The following is an 18,633-nucleotide window of genomic DNA, read 5'->3' on the forward strand; positions in this document are numbered from 1 at the left end:
TACATTAAATTGCATGTTTCCCTGTCATGTCTTTAAATATGAGCATTTATTTTACCCCAGCATATTCAATGGAGCTTCTGTGCTAGCCTGCCGGTTCTGACGGCATGTGCGAGTAAACGGCTTTTTGTCTTTTTTTTATGCTTAAGCAACTATAATTGAATGCCAAAGTCTATTTAACTGATTGTATTGTAGTTATATTACAACATTGATGCTGTCAAATGAACCGTATAAAATGGAAAAAAAAAGTCACATTAACCGTTCACCGGAAGTTTATCAGTATGGAAAGAAACACTAGCTCCGCATATACCCTATACCTTGGACAAATTAAAACAAAATTCTGACTCTGACGATCCACATGGGATCATTAATATGCACACGCCAGGCAGCGTTTGATTAGTCACAATGTTTCCAACAATTATATATTTTCCCTAATTTTTAAGTTTATCTAAGCTTCTACTATACTTAGTATGCATGTGGGACACTTATTTTGAAAGAATAATTAAGCAGTTTTGTGAAGCAGGCAGCTTGCATGATCTTCTCTGTTCCCAACATGTCAGAATGTAAAATGGGGGATATGCAGAGTATAATTAAATATACTCAATGCCATAAAAGGTCTGTTTAAATGTATCCTTTGTTAATAAATTTTCATTTATTTAAACTTAAATTTTTATTTAGTTTACTTTTTACAATACAGAACAATAATTTAACAAGAAAAATATTTAAAAATATGCTAACATATATCATTACATACACACACATATCAATATACACATATATAATTACCTAAATATACACCACCTAAACTTGTATGTAAAAAGCGTTAACTAACGCATAAGATTGCTAAACCTATTCCAATTACCATTCACTTAAATGGGGATGTCTTTATGTAACCTATATATCAAACATTTTTCCCAGCCCTTTCTGAAAATATCTGTTTTCATCCTCAACAATTTTTTTTCTATTACATGAATTTCTTCAATTATCTCAAACCACTGCTTACGTTTCAACGTTGAGTCTTTACACCAGTTCTTTTTTATAGTCTTTTTGCATGCCACAAAAAAAAAAAAAATCTTAAACAAATATTGGTCACCTCTGAGGAGAGTGTCCTTAATGTCTCCCATAAACAAAAATAGTGCAGTCCTAAGAACTATGTATCCAAACACCTCAAAAATAACATTCTGCACATCATCCCAAAACGGTTGAATTTTCCCACAGCTACAGAAGATATGGGTATGATCTGCTTCTGCTTTGCTAGTGAAGGCATTTCAATGAAAATTCCCTCCAAACTTGTGAACTAGTGGTAGTTTGGTGTATTTCCCACATATCATACCAGTCTTCTTCTGAAATTTTAGTCTTTAATTCTTTATCCCATTTTACTTTTACATATAGTGCAGACGGGGACCCATGACTATGGTCAGACAGAATCTGCTGACATTTTTTACTATTTATGCTGAGAATTTTGTAAAAAATCTGCGGATTTATGCTGAATTATTTTTAGAGTATTATAACTAAAATTTTATATATATGAAATAAAAAACAACAGCTTTTTTTTTTTTTTTACTTTTATTTAATGTTTACAATGCAAATCTAATTAGGTCCACTTTATTTGATAAATAAAGCAAGTCTATACTATTATATATCTAATAAGACTTTACAAACTGCATTGCAAATATATCAAATGAACACTTTCATATTAGTCAATATTATAACTGAAATTGATTTAAAAGCTGAATAAATATAAATTTGCACACATTTACACAAGTAAATATATAGACTCAGTGATGAGCTAAAAATCTGCGAAAATCTGCAGATTCCGTGTGGGCCTACCCATATCCTATCATAAACAGAGGAGATTTGGTATTGTGTAAAGGCATTCATCATCATTTTAGTGAGTGAAGAGATATTGTTTATTCTGATTTTCCTTTTTTTATTATAATAATCTCTTAGCTGTAGATTTCTAAAAAAAACCTCTTGATTGGTAAGCCCACATGTTTAAAACTTTCCATTTCTTCTTCTTAAATTACACAGCACAGTAATGTTATTCCCTTCTCCCTCCAACATTGAAGTGTTGAGTCTTCCTTTTCTGGCTTAAATTCCTGATTCTGAGTAATACATCTATGTATTCTAATTTCTTTTTACAATTTAAGATGTTTGACAGTTCGAGTTCTTTTGTTAATTTAAAGTGTATATTGTAAAATTTGATGCAAATGTTAAAGGCAACAAGTGCACATAAACTGCTTGTTATAAGTGTTTAATACAGGTTTATGCATCATGCCATATCACACAACTCTTTTTTTTTTGTCACATGACTCCTCTTTTTATGTGGAGGTTGATTTTTAATTCCTGTCTCTTTTTTTAGATATGTCAAACCCACAAAATACAACTGTAAATACACCCTGTTTGCAACTTGTGTTGGGTATAATTATAATTTAGCCTGTATTTCATCCACGCAACCAAGGAACTTACTAGATTACTTTGGTGACCTAAACATAGCTTGCACTTTCTTTTTAGGGAAAATCAACCTCTCTACAAAAAAAAAAAAAAGATTTCTGCAAAATTGTTGCAAACAATTTATGTGGGTTTAATTTAAACAAATTAAATGTAGTAATGTTCAATTAAATTTGTTTGTTTGAATTCAGCCCAATTCTCAGGGTTGAAAATGGGCATGTAAAACCATTTCTGTATAATCTTTACTCTTACCTAAGCCACAAAACTTCTGTGTAGATATAAGAGGTCAGTTTAATGTATGGCACCTTTAATTTATTTAGCTAGCTAGTTATAAAAATTATAGTATGTCTGCAGGTGATTCTGGTTTCTGTTTGCCTACTTAAGCACATAGAAACAACAGGGGAAAAGACATTATTTATTGGCTCTACATTAAATGATGCACCATTTTCAGCAAGAGCAGACAAATCAAGCGCAGCACAGCTAAATGCTCATCCTGTGCACTGCAAATGCTGATGGCAGCTCATTGATTATTTATGCCTGACAGACAGTGATCTCTTTCCAGGCAGTTTGTTTGTCTGTTGAGTGAGTGAAGTGAATTAGTGTGGCTGTTCAGATGTGCGTGTGTGTGTTTGCTCTGTTTGTGAGCGACTGAAATGTATTTGACTTTGTGTTCAAGTGTAATATGTAAATATTGGCCTGTCCTACTTCCACAGGCAGCCACGATCCCCTCCGCTCAGTCTCTCAGACTGATGGACTACAGTTTCAGTGATTTTGACCTGACAGATGCTGAGACGACCCAGGCAACCATCCGCATGTTTGTGGACCTCAAGCTTGTGCAGAATTTTCAGATAAAGTACAAGGTACCTGTTATATTCTGTTATTGATACTGAAATCATATCATTTATAGGGAGAAAGATGTCTTTTGATCTGGGTCAAATACAAATCACATGCAAGCACACATAGCTTTTTAGCAACTGTACTATCTAGAGATGCACCATTCCAGATACTTGGATCGAATGTTGGTTTCAGACCGCATATTTTCGCTGGATCGGGTATCGGCCAGCTGGTACCGATCCAAATCTGATCTTGCGTGTGTGCTATATTCTGTGTAATTTATAAGCCAACAAAAGCCATGCAGGTAGCCAATTATATAGCACTAGAAAGTTGTCATGTAGGCCTACTATATCCCACATGCAGGTAGCCAATTATATTTCACTAGAAAGTTGTCATGTATGCCTACTATATCCCACATGCAGGTATCCAATTACATGGCACTAGAAACTTGTCATTTAGGCCTACTTTATCCCACATGTTCTGAAGCCATTCTATAGTTTAATGTGAAGTACAGATGAATATTCAAGTGCTTAAATTCATATTCATGTTCAGTTCAGCGCTTCCCTCAGCTTCATTCTTCATTCATTCACAATTCAAAGTGTTTGTTGCGTTCATGACAACACGAAAAACTTTCTCCAAGACTATTTGTTCCGCATTTAGACTATTTGAGATGCATTTAGTTTTGCATTAAATGGGTTCATTTTGACCTGCAGCAAGGAGTTCATTGCTGTTTTTAAATCATGTTGTGCTGTGTCTGTTAGATCAGCAGATCGGATTCTCAACACTGGAGTAGAGAAGGTTATTACCTGCTCTTCACGCACAAAGTAGAACTACCTGAAATTTTAAATTAGAAAAGGCTCAATAATACATTGGATAGGTCCTCAATGCACTCATTTGTTCCCTTTGTACTGCTGTTTTGGAAGTGTCCGCAGATACCGGAGGGCTGCGCGCTGTGTCTCAGTGATGCATCAAGCTTTTCATTCATGCACCGGCTGTGCAGACGCGACATGCGCCGCTCCGTAAAATTATTTTCACAATGAGTTTCTGGTTCTCTTGTCCTTCAGACTAAGTTTATTCTTCCGAGGCGAATACTTTCAGTGCTGCGAATAGTTTGTTAAGCCTGGCTCATTGTGGTCAAAGTAGTTAATTAAATTAGTTAAGTGAAACTGACGGGCACAATCTGGATCATCATTAACAGAAAATTATTTAGCCTAATATAGGCCACTCTGAAACTGAATATTTCACTGTAATTTTATTTATATTATATTGTATTTAACAGACCAGTTTGTGTTTCTGCGCTGAAGCATATAAGCGGACATTGTTTAAAACTTCACCTCAAATCATCTTGTTTATTTTGTAGATGACTGACCAAAAAAAGATTATTATAAAAATTATACCAAACAAAAATCGTTCCAAAAAGATAATTTTTCAGACAATTTTTTTTTTTCAGACAAAAATAGATGAACAATAAACACAACTGTGCGGGTGGATGATTTGCTTCGCTCCATGGAAAATAAGGATTTAATTAATGCTCCACTGTAATTGTTGTATCACAAACCAGTCATATATTTGCTGCATGTTTAATATAAGTCATTACTTTAAAGATTATGTCTTTAGTTTAGGCGAGGGACTGTTTATTAAGTAAAACTGGTCTCAGACAGTTTAGTCAAACCTGCAGGAAAATATCAGGCTTTGCTAAAAGGCTGGTTATTTTACCTATTATTAGGGTCAATAGTGGTAGCCTATTACAGATTTCAATGAAAAATCTTAATATTTAAAAAGGAAACATAAGCTGGACCACAACAGATCAATGTCATTACAATGTCAGCCCAAAACAGATCAAGATACACAGGGGCAAATCCAGAAGACGTGGTGAGAAGGCAGGCAAAAGTTCAAGGCAACAATAAGGGAGCAAAGACAGATAACGTATTTGATCAAGGCAGGCAGGGTCATACAAAGGTAGGCAGCCATGAAAGTCTCTTGGAAAAACACTTGGTAAGGCAGGTAGACTGGCAATACTTCGCAAACAAGCATGGCCTGAGCTCTTGCTGAAATACAGCACAAACAGGAAGTGACTGCAGAGGGAGCAGAGCTGAGTTAGTAGTTGGGCGAGGGCTCCCTCTGCTGGCGTGGTGTTACAGAACCCTGCCCCTCTAGGAGCGATTAGTGGAGCTCGAAGGGGGCATCCCCACGGTCTGGGAGCTGGTCGGTCGGGCAAGGGCCATGGAGCAGAGATAGAACAGGGGGAAGGATGGAGGGCCAGGACCATGCAGCGGAGGTATACCTGGAGCAAGGAGCTGGCGGGACTCAGGCGGTGGCTCTGGTCTTTCGTGGGACTCAGGTGGTGGCTCTGGCCTTTTGTGGATTTCAGAGGTGTCTGGTGCCTGCCATTCGAGGGATTCAGAGGATCCTTGCGCCCGCCATTCGAGGAATTCCAAAGTGTCTGGCGTCCACCATTCGTGGGACTCAGGGGTATCTGGGGCCTGCCATTCGGGGAATTCAGAGGGTTCTGGTGCCCGCCATTTGGGGAAATTTAACAGGGTTTGGCGCTCGCCATTCGGGCGTTTCAGGAGGATCTGGCGGCGACCAATCAGGAAGTTCAGGCGGCGGCGACTCTGGCGGCGACGGAGGCGATACTGGCAGCTCTGGCGGTGACTCTGGCAGCTCTGGCAGTGACTGAGGATATGGCAATTCTGGTAGCAACAGCTCTGGTGGTGGCAGCAGCTTTGGCAGTTCAGGTTGTGGTGGCCATTCTGGTGGCTCAGGGGATGGCATTTCAGGAACATAAACTTGGACTTGAACTAGGATATATGATGTGTTTAGTAGAAAACATTGTCAAATTAATATAAAAGAAAAAAAAACTCTACAAACAAAGTAGCATAGATACAACTAAAACAATCAGTGCTTTTCAAATTATTTTAGATACATTTTCATGTAATTTTCATGGCAATGTTAAGACTAATACCTTTTTGTTTTAATAAAACTGATATTTTTCACTCTGTTTTGGTCTTCTGTTCGCTCAGACAGTGTTTTTAGGAAACAAAAAGCAGTAATGACTGCAGGATTAACTCAGTCTAAATAGCCAGGTACAGAAGCTGCAGCAATAGCCAATATTATGTTCCTGCAAATCTGGAGAGGCTGGAACACATTTCTAGGACTGTATTTCTAGGAACCTCTGCATTTTTAGGAATCTTTTGTTTCTGATCCATCCAGTAGGGCTTGGGGTTGAAACTACAACCTCTCCCACTTGCAACCAAGAAACACTAGCAATATTTGTTGGCTGAGTGCATCAGCAGCAGCAACACACATTTCACATTTTTGGTGAATAATTAAAACCGTAACAAAACAGTTGAGGTTGAAAAAATGTTATCAGACATACTGTGAAAATTTCTTTGCTCTGTTAAACATCATTTGGTAAATATTTTAAAAATAAAAAAAAATAAAAAGGGAGGCTAATAAGTCTATATATATTTGCACTCAAGTTATTATATAAAAGCAGATGCATAGAATAAAGTTTTTGTTTGATATATTTGATAATATCAGTAAAGAAGTTGAGCATATGCTATTTCTTCAACTATCAATTAAAAAAAAAAAATACTGTTGTGGAAGCCATTCACTGAAACATTACAAGAAGAAAATGAAGACCAACACCCTCTCTCCTGCATTTTGAAGCATAATTGCCAGATCTGGTTCAGCTGACTATTAAAGCAAAACATCAGCCTTCAATGTGTGTTTGACCGGCTGCAACAAGCTCCTTTTATGGCCTTGAGAGTTAGGTGAGGTATCTTCCTGGCGGGACATAAAGTCTGCCTTTCTTTATTGGTTTTCTGGGTGTGATTCACCTCTGACTGAGTGAATGAAAGCAGGTCTATTAGAGGACACCAGTGTACAGAGCCCTAATCAATCGCAAGCTTAGCTTGTATTATGCTTGCTATGTATGTGAGACTCTTATTGTAAAAACAGGACAAGCTTCAAAAATAGTAATGGAGGTAATGGAGCAGTTTTGTGAAGCAGGCAGCCATGCATGATCTCGTCTGTTTTCAACATGTCAGAACGCAAAATGCTGGATATACAGATTATATACAGAGGAAATCAGAGTTATTAAACCCCCTTTGATTTTTTGTTCTTTTTCCAATATTTCCCGAATTAGGTTTGACAGAGCAAGAAAATTTTCACAGTATGTCTGATAATATTTTTTCTTCTGGAGAAAGTCTTATTTGTTTTATTTCGGCTAGAATAAAAGCAGTTTTTAATTTTTTAAAAACCATTTTAAGGTCAAAATTATTAGCCCCTTTAAGCTATATTTTTTTCGATAGTATACAGAACAAACCAATAACTTGTCTAATTACCCTTACTTGCCTAGTTAACCTAATTAACTTAGTTAAGTCTTTGTAACTTTAAGCTGTATAATAGTGTCTTGAAAAATATCTAATCAAATATTGTTTACTGTCATCATGGCAAAGATAAAATAAATCAGTTATAAGAAATGAGTTATTAAATCTATTATGTTTAGAAATTCATTCATTCATTCATTTTCTTTTCGGCTTAATTCCTTTATTAATCTGGAGTCACCGCAGCGGAATTAACCGCCAACTTATCCAGCATATGTTTTACGCGGCGGATGCCCTTCCAGCCACAACCCATCACTGGGAAACACACACACTCATTCACACACATACACTACAGTCAGTTTTAGCCTACCCAATTCACCTATATCACATGTCTTTGGATAAATTCCTCCGGAGCACCCGGAGGAAACCCACAAGAACACAGGGAGAACATGCAAACTCCACACAGAAATGGCAATTGACCAAGCCAAGGCTTAAACTAACAACCTTCTTGCTGTGAGGCGAATGTGCTACCCAATGCGCCACGACGTCTCCCATATTTATAACCAGGTTAAAAATCAGTTATAAGAAATGAGTTATTAAATCTATTATGTTTAGAAATTCATTCATTCATTCATTTTCTTTTCGGCTTAATTCCTTTATTAATCTGGAGTCACCACAGCGAATGAACCGCCAACTTATCCAGCATATGTTTTACGCGGCGGATGCCCTTCCAGCCACAACCCATCACTGGGAAACACACACACTCATTCACACACATACACTACAGTCAGTTTTAGCCTACCCAATTCACCTATATCACATGTCTTTGGATATATTCCTCCGGAGCACCCGGAGGAAACCCACAAGAACACAGGGAGAACATGCAAACTCCACACAGAAATGGCAATTGACCAAGCCAAGGCTTAAACTAGCAACCTTCTTGCTGTGAGGCGAATGTGCTACCCAATGCGCCACCACGTCGCCCATGTTTATGTGCTGGAAAAAAATCTTCTCTCCGTTTAACAGAAATTGGGGAAAAATATAAACAAGGGGGCTAATAATTCAGGGGGGCTAACAATTCAGACTTCAACTGTATAAGTATCACCATTACCATAGAACAGAATGCACATTTATTAATTTATTGGAGAAATTAATCTTGTTAGTAAGATAGCTGGATCACAGTCATTGTCTCTAGTCAGTTTTTAAGATAATAGAAGTTGTAAGCCTAAAAATTTAATAACACTGGAACTACCAGAATTCTATAACTACTAGAATGCCCAGAGCAGTCATTCTAGCCATTCATATAAGACTGTACCAAGTACAATTTTTGCTTCTTTTGAGCATTCAAATTAAGTTTAAAATGTCTGTTGTAAAATGTTATGAAGTTCATTACCTTATCTTTTTTCCCAATATAGCCTATAGTTGTGTATAAAAGTTACTAGTATCTCACTTTGTTCAGAAATATTTTTTCTGAAAGTTTAAAAGACATGTGTGAAGTAAAGTTTTTTTTGCTGTCAGAAAGTTTTTTGTTAGCAAAACGTTGCTAGGCAACAGAGGCAGACATATTTAAATGCATGGGAACAACCCAGGCTCATTCTGATTACGTACCCCTATATTCATTTCTGGAGAGAGCAAAATACGTCACAGGAGTTACGTTTTTTGGCAGTTTTTGTTTTAGTGAATCCACCAGAGGTCACTGTGTATGCTTATTCAGATGTCCAATATTTCTCGCAAGTGCCATTTGCACCTGCTGTTCTCACGTAAGTCCACCAGAGGCTGCTGTCGACTGACTCACTTACTGACTGACCAACCAACCGATCCCCCAACTCTCCCCCTACCCTAAACCCAACCACAGTGTTTTCAAAAGCAATCCAGAAAAAGAAACCTGACTCGAACCCCGTTGTCGCGGTCAATTCCGCTCTGCGTCTCAAATCCACCAACATGTTGAGCTACCGGACAAACTGGTAACAATTGGGAAAGCCGTCCATACAGAGGTAAACAATCAGCTGGTAAGCGAGAAAATTAATGTCATAGCACCCCATAGCGTTCGTTTTAAAGATGAAATGCAGCCATACGTTCCTCTGGCTACATAATTTGCGATCTCCAGAAATGTATATAGGGCTACACTTTCAGAATGAGCCTATGTTGCATGGGAAAAAGTAGTGGACACTGGATTGCGTGTGGTCAATTTGGCCGTTATAGCCATTCAAGTTAGAAACTCTCAGATCTCTTGTGTTTTGTAATTTCATTACACTAACAATGGTGGAATGAAATATACATACATCAAGCCAGGGTACTATAGTTAAATGGCAATTGTTTTAACAAAGGTATTAAATTACTAAATTTAAAAAATGGCTAAAATGTCTACCTACTTTCAGTCGTAATGTTAAATAACACTTTAGACCACAGATATCAGTCACACTCTGAAGTCTCCAGTCATCAGTGGCCTAGAAAAAGCTGCTTTATATTTTACAAGTGGCAGGTTGCCTAATCATATTGAGATCACATGATCACTTCAGTGCTATATCTAGATAATCCTTGTATTTTTTGGGCACTTTTGGTTGCAGAATAAATAAATCCTGGTTTTTAAGAAATAATAATACCCCTTTGATAGACTGGTTCACCCTGGTTGTCGGGAAAGACTCCAGCATCCCCACAACTCCACAGAGGATAAGTGGTTTGGTCACTAGATGGATGGAAATAATAATAATTGGTGGAAATATCAAGCAGCATTGGCTTCGCAAGATATGGTTTTTCTATATACTTTTAAAATGTTGTTCTTAAAGTGAAAAAATTACTTTAAAAACTTACAATCCGCTTATACCCATCTAATCTATATGGTCCACTTTATATTAGGTAGCCTTAACTTCTATGTACTTACATAAAAATATAAATACAATGTACTTACTGTGTTCATAATGTATTGCAGATAATGTCAAGTGCTCTTGAGGTGTGATAAGTGTAGTGTTAGGGACAGGTTTGGTGTCATGGGTAGGTTTAAGAGTGGGTTAAGGTGTAAGGGATGGTCAACAGTGTAATTATAAATGTAATTACAGAAATTAATTAAAGATATAATTACATGCATGTATTTAATTTGTCATAAATACAATGTAAAAACATTTACACTCACTGGTCACTTTATTTGGTACACCTCTCTAACTGCTTGTTAATGCAAATTTCTAATAAGCCAATCACATCGCAGCAACTCAATGCATTAAGGCATGTAGATGTGGTCAAGACGATCTGCTGCAGTTCAAATCGAGCATTAGAATGGGGAAGTAAGGTGATTTAAGTGACTTTAAACATGGCATGGTTGTTGGTGCCAGACGGGCTGGTCTGAGTATTTCATAAACTGCTGATCTACTGGGATTTTCACACACAACCATCTCTGAGGTTTAGAGAGAATGGTCCGAAAAAGAGAAAATATCCAGTGAGCGTCAGTTCTGTGGGCGAAAATACCTTGTTGATGCCAGAGGTCAGAGGACAATGGCCAGACTGGTTCCAACTGATAGAAAGGCAACAGCAACTCAAATTACTACTCATTATAACTGAGATATGCAGAAGAGCATCTCTGAATGCACAACACGTCCAACCTTGAGGCGGATGGGCTACAGCAGCAGAAGACCACTCCGGGCGCCACTACTGTCAGCTAAGAACAGGAAACTGAGGCTACAATTCACACAGGCTCACCAACATTGGACATTAGAAGATTTTATATATCTTTTTTGATAAGTCTTGATAATTTCTGCTGCAACATACGGATGGTAGGGTCAGAATTTGACGTCAACAACATGAAAGTATGCAGCCATCCTGCCTTGTATCAGCGGTTCAGGCGGGTGGTGGTGGTGTAATGGTGTGGGGGATATTTTCTTGGCACACTTTGGTCCCTTTAGTTTCAATTGAGCATCTTGTCAACGCCACCGTCTACCTGAGTATTGTTGCTGACCATGTTCATCCCTTTATGACCACAGTGCACTTCTGAGGGCTACTTCCAGCAGGATAAGGCACCATGTCATAAAGCACAAATCATCTCAGACTGGTTTCTTTAACATGACAATGAGTTCACTGTTCTCAAATGGCCTTCACAAACCCCAGATCTCAATCCAACAGAGCACCTTTGGGATGTGGTGAAACAGGAGATTTGCATCATGGATGTGCAGCCAACAAATCTGCAGCAACTGTGTGATGCTATCATGTCAATATGGACCAAAATCCGAGGAATATTTCCAGTACCTTGTTGAATCTACACTCTCAGAAATAAAGGTATTCGACCTGTCACTAATGTGTTACCTTTTTTGAAAGGTACAAATTTGTACAGAAAAGGTTCTTAATAATACTTAAAGGGTACATATTAATACCTAAAAAGTACAAAAGTTCTCCTCTTAAAATTTTTAGATACTAATATGTACCCTTGAGGTATTAATATAGACCTTTTAGGTACAAATTTGTACCTTTTGAAAAGGTACCACCCCAGTGACGGCTCGCGTACTTTTATTTCTGAGAGCGTATGCCACAAAGGATTAAAGCAGTTCTGAAGGGAAAAGAGGTCCAACCCAGTACTAGTAAGGTGTAGCTAATAAAGTGAGTGTATTTACACAATAAGTACATTATAGAAAATTATTAATTTCAGTGTAAGTACATATTAGTTAAGGTCACTTAATATAAGGTGGGATCATCTATAATAATAAACTTTATTCTCTGTGGAGAATTCTCTCTTTATTCTCAGATTCTCTGTGGGTACACTGAGAAGTATACCTATAAATCAATTTTTGTATGATCTGTGTATCCCATGTAACAAAGATTACAAACCCAGCCTTATTTGATTCAAAGTAATTTAAATAAATTTGAATAGATAATGAATCTTTTTGCAATATGCGCAAATAGAAAAGATTTTAACAGTTATATATATATATATATATATATATATATATATATATATATATATATATATATATATATATATATATATATATATATATATATATATATATATATATATATATACTTTTTTTTTTTGCATAGTCTAGAGTGCTGACATATTTAGGTCAACTCAGAAGTCAGCATCACCCTGATTTTCTCAACAAAATCCCCAGAGGACGTTTCTCTGACTATTGGATTATTTCAGCAAAGAAACAGTGTAACCAACAGAAGATCATTATTCTCACATTTTGTTCACCGAAGTATTACCACAAAAATGATCATGAAGCCTAAATAGAAATAGCAGAAATAATCATTTAAAAAAAAAAAAACTACACCATATTCACATTACTTTGACAACATCACGACTAAGCTTTGAACAATTTGTTTTTGCCTTTATTTAAAAACATTTCACTAACGGTTACTGATGGTTTAAGTTAGAATACTTTAAAAATGGCAGTATTATAAACAAATGAGTTGTAGAGCTGATTTCTATATTTTATGTTGAAGTAGTAGGTCTGGGAGGTATGACACTATATTGTTACCACAGAATAAATTGTCAATCGTAATAGATTTTTGTTATTCCATGTATAATTTAGATCAGGTCAGCGATCTGAGGTGAACTTTTACCTGTAATTTAGGTTAAATCTTTTTAATTATAGACTTGAAACTGTGACTGTCAGTACAGAAAATCTATGTGTACAATATCTCTCAGTTTAAGGTAAGCCGTCACTTATTATCACGGGTAACTTGTGTAGCACAACAGACAGTAACTAACAGCCTTCCCCAGGTCCTGATAGCTGCCCGGTAACATGACAGATTCACATTCGATTGGGAAAATGAAAGTAAAATACACATATAACATGACGTTATGACATAAAATGTTTACTGTTCTTAATATAGGTCAGAATATATGAAAAAGGATTGACTTATTGACTTTGACACCAATATTCTTTACAATACTAATCGCAAACAGTCACCCACTGGGTCTTACCTGCAGCATGAGAAATTTATTCAGGGGCTGCTTTTAAAAACAACCTAGTTCTGTCTAGGAACAAAGCATCAATCAGGATCATAAAATCATAAGTCTGATTTAAATGTATTGCGAGAAGCTAACATTTATGAAAAATAGAAAGCTTGATACTGTAAATTAATACTTTAAAAATTGATACTCAAAAACACACAAACAGAAAAGAAATCAGCATAAGTTCAGCCTAAATCAGCAACAAAAAAAATAATATTGTGCATCACTATACAATGTGAACGGTACGCTGATGAGGTGCGGATACAAATGCAGGTTTATTGAGAATGGTCAGGAAAGCAACGGTCACAATCAGGAGCAAACAGATGTATGAAGGCAAATCCAGAGTTGTAGTCAAAAAACACAGGTGATGGGTCAGTACAGCCTGGCAGCAGACAACATAAACAAACAAATAAGGCGAGGGTCAAAAACATGGCAAAGAAATGTGTTGTAATGTCACAATTAGCACAGATGTGTGTGTGAGGGCTCTCTTTAAAGTCCATGTAATCAGTTCATGAGCGGCTTCAGCTGTGAATGTGTTTGCAATCAGACAGGATCTAGGCCAGGTGTGTGAGTGGTGTATGACTGGATCTTGTAGTTCTTTTGTGGGAAAATTTGTAGTTCGTTAGCGAACTGTGTTTACCAGCGATCTGTACAGGCTGGATCGCTGGTGACTGTGACAATATTTAGCAAGATTCAAATAATGAAAGTCATTTTCATTAATGAAGCAATAAAGATTTATTCATTTGAACCCTTTTGTAGATTTGCTGGAATAACTAACTATTTAAATAACTGTATAGTGAAATATGTCAATATTGTAAAATAAAGTTACCCATATATCAGACATTTCACAAATATTCAACAACAATTTCGCAAAAAAAAAAAAAAATGTGTTAACTGCTGTAATGTTTTGAGGTTTTGGCTTAAAAAAAATACAACCCCAAATCAGAAAAAGTTGGGACAGTATGGAAAGCGCAATTAAAATAGAGATTTCCAAATTTACTTTGGCTTGTATTTCATTGCAGACAATATGAACACAAAATATTTCATGTTTTGTCTGGTCAACTTCATTTCATTTGTAAATATACACCCTTTCCTGTCATTCAGACCTGCAACACATTCCGAAAAAGTTGGGACAGGAGCAATTTAAGGCTAGTAATCAGGTAAATTGGTTAAATTATGTTGAGTTTTAAAACAGGTGATGTCAACAGTTGATTGTAATATTGATTTGGTACAGAAGCAGCATCCAAGAAAGGTCAAGTCCTTTAGGAGCAAAGATGGGCCGAGGATCACCAGTTTGGTAAAAAATGTGTAAGAAAATGATTGAAATGTTTAAAAGCAATGTTCCTCAAAGAAAGATAGGAAGACATTTGGATATTTCACCTTTAACGGTGCATAACATCATTACAAGATTCAAGGAATCTGAAGGAATTTCAGTGCGTAAAGGACAAAGACGCAAACCTGAGTAACAACCATGATCTCAGATCCCTCAGACGCACTGCATTAAGAATCATCATTCATCTATAAGCGATATCACCACATGGGCTTTGGACTACTTTGGGAATCCTTTGTCAAGTACCACAATAAGTAGTTACATCCACAAATGTCAGTGAAAACTGTACTGTGTCAAAAGGAAGCCCTATGTTAACAGTATCCAAAAGTGCTGTTGACTTTGTGGACTAGGAAGCCTATGGGATGGACCATCACACAGTGGTAATGTGTACTGTGGTCAAATGAATCAGTATTTCAGGTATTTTTTGGGAAAAATGGACGCTGTGTGCTCCAGACCAAAGAAGAAAAGGATCATTCATACTGTTACCAGCAACTAGTCCAAAAACCAGGGTTTGTCATGGTATATGGGTAACTTGCACTTCTATGATGGCACAAATTAATGCTAAAAAGTACAGAGAGATTTTGGAGCACAATATGCTGCCTTCTTTTCCAGGGACACCCATGCATATTTCAACAAGACAATGCAAAACCACATTCTGCACACATTACAAATTACAAAAGATATGTGTTGCAAGAACTAAAATTGAAATACGTGTTTATTTTGAAAAAAAAAAACATAAACCATAAAACATAAACATAAATCATGAGGAACACATTAAATAATGTTTGATGTATTGTCTGAAATAAAATACAAGTCAAAGTAAATTTAGAAATCACTACTTTTTTTTTTTTTTTTGCGTTTTCCATACTGTCCCAACTTTTTCTGATTTGGGGTTGTAGAACTCCCAGCACAACTGTATTTTTCTTCAATCAGGGTTTTTATGCCTATAAAATTAACTGGTTAACCTTTTCCCATTGCAGAGTTTGTGTCAGTGGATCTTAAGTGTCAAGAAGAACTACAGGAAGAATGTGGTCTACCACAACTGGAGACATGCCTTTAACACCTCCCAGTGCATGTTTGCTGTGCTGAAGTCTGGCCGTGTTCAGGTCAGTGGCCTTGATAACAAGCATCACAAACCCAAGGGTCACGTCAGCAAGCTTATGGCGTACGACTTCACCTTCAGTTCACAAATAAGTAACCATGCTGACACCTATTAACACATTGTGTATGTTCCCTGTAACTAAACAGTAACTAGGACAGAAAACAACTAGGTACATTTTTATCACTTTAATGTATTAAAACTTTGATAAAAAACCTTTACTTTTCCTTTCATTTTGCAGTAATTGTTTTTTTGAAAACGCCAGAGCCTCAGACTGCTCTCTTTTACGGAGAGACCGTTTTATAGTTATAAACAAAAATGAAACTGGCAGAACGGTTTTATTATGCGTTACACTATAAATGTCTTCTGTTGTTTACAGTGGTAGTTAATCATTTGCATTCATACACCTGCTTAGGCTGCTGGAAAATGCATGCTTTCAGTTTGTATTTTATTCATTTTTTAATGGTGAATTCAAAAATTTACTGTATTTTAATGTTATCAACTTTTGCAATTACTTGCAACTACATAGTATCACTGTGAATAGTTTGTTTACGGCTGGTGTTTTATGACTTGAGAACTGCACTCACAGGCCACCTTATTAGGTACACCTTACAAGTACCGGGTTGGACCCCCTTTTGCCTTAAGCTTTAATCCTTCATGGCATAGATTTAACAAGGTACTGGAAATATTCCTCAGAGATTTTGCTCCATATTGACATGATAGCATCACAGTTCTGCAGATTTGTTGGCTGCACATCCATGATGCAAATCTCCCATTCGACCACAAAGGTCACCATCTCAAAGGTGCTCCATTGTATTGATTCTGGTGACCATTTGAATACAGTGAACCCATTGTCATGCTGGACAGGTGTACCTAATAAAGTGGCCAGTGAGTGTATAAGTAAAGCCTTGTTGTGACATTCCAGCTGAATTCTAATTGGATACACAATATGACCTAATTTGTTTTTGGATGGCATGGATTTTTTTTTTTTTGGTACGTGTTATTTTAAGGTGTCCTTGTTACAATGTAACAGTTCATGTATCTGCTGAGTAATATTAGCGTGTTACACATACTGGTAACACTTTACTTGAAGGGGCGTTCATAAGACATAAACCTTTATAATCATGACCTGACACATGTCATGAATGTAAAAAGAGAGTTTATAACTTATAACAACTGTCATTAAAGGCCCTATCATACACCTGCCGCAAGACGTTTATAGCGTGATTTGTTGGTATTTTCAGACCAGCGCAACAGTAATTTTCACGTTTTGCGCTACGTTGTTTAAATAGTAAATCCATTTGAGCCACTTTGTGGACTCATGGGTGTTATGCGCCTATGCGAGTTCAAATGCTTACACATTGCTTAAAACACACAGGATGTACAGCAATACACAAATATCTTTACATAGGAAAAAAATTAAAGGATTAAAATGTCACAAAAATTATTATTTTCTTCATAAATAAAAAACCAGTACCTCCATGCCTTCTTCATGTCAGGTTTTTTTTCAGTTTATTCATGTAAATTTGCATTTGTATAATGTTATTAGCAGTATTATTTATTATATGCATAACTCAGTTGTTTGACCACACTTCATTATTATTGTTCATTTATTTCTTTTCTGCAAATTAGAACTGAATTAGGAATAGTTTTGAAACAAATGGTTGTGCTTAACAAATTATATTAAATATGTAGGCTAGTGGATGTCTTCAGTGGAGTGCGTACAACACTGTTTCCTTATCCACGAAAGTAAAGGAGTTCTTTATCCTTGTGCAGATGGTCTGTTTAACAGTTTTCTCTCTAGTGAAGCATTCAGTTTTTAGACTTACAAAGGCTGCCATATAGGGGCGTAGCAACCGGGGTTGACGGGGGGATCCGTACCCCTCACTTTTAGAGACAGACCATTTAGAAACAGGTGATTAATAACTATATGAACATATGATCTCATACAGCCATCCCCCTCACTTTGAAAATGTCTGCTACACCCCTGCCACCATGTAAATAGCAAATGCGCCATGGCGCGACACAACTGATTCATAAAGGGTATGTGAAATGAGACACTTGATTGGTTTAATGCGCATTATACTCAAAATACAAACATAACATTGATTAAGAGAATAAGCACAACCCTGTTAGACCATGCACCAGGGTGCAGAACGTAATTTTGCTTCCTTAAAATAGCAAAAGTAGATTCGGACACGCTCTTAATGCTTTTTCACCATGTGCTTTAGACTTTGCACCTAGATAAATTAAAATAGAGACCAGTTTCATTCCCTCAGTTATGACATTTTAAATGCAAAGATGGCATTGTTTGTTATTACAACTTAACAAAAGACATCACAATCTGTTTTTGTCTTTGTCATGACAGCTTAAAATTTCTAAACAGCAAAACTTGTCATAAATCAGTCATAAAAATGATTATCATGAAGCCATTAGAAATGTCATAAATTTTATTACACTGTCATCATTTTTTTTTATTTTGTAAATATTAATGTTATGCAATATGAATGATGCTGGTATAAATTACCCACTGAAAATGTGATCTGAAAAATATTCATGACACAATTATGCATCATGACAATCATGTTTATGACAGATTTATGACAAGTTAGGTTGTCTTATGGAGAGAGATTAGACTCAATAATAATTC

General features: G+C 36.5%; 1 protein-coding gene across 2 annotated transcripts in view; it reads left to right on the forward strand.

Annotated features, from left to right (window-relative positions):
• The window catches only part of pde5ab (phosphodiesterase 5A, cGMP-specific, b), a 77,518-nt gene that overhangs the window by 39,709 nt on the left and 19,176 nt on the right, over positions 1-18,633 (forward strand). For both annotated transcript variants that reach the window (XM_056462183.1, XM_056462184.1), the window contains exons 12-13: positions 3,162-3,308; positions 15,865-15,990. In XM_056462183.1, coding sequence (XP_056318158.1) covers positions 3,162-3,308; positions 15,865-15,990 — 273 coding nt within the window. The remainder of the gene's footprint in view (positions 1-3,161; positions 3,309-15,864; positions 15,991-18,633) is intronic.

Source organism: Danio aesculapii, chromosome 7, assembly GCF_903798145.1.
Source record: "Danio aesculapii chromosome 7, fDanAes4.1, whole genome shotgun sequence".
Classification (NCBI taxonomy): Eukaryota; Metazoa; Chordata; class Actinopteri; order Cypriniformes; family Danionidae; genus Danio; species Danio aesculapii.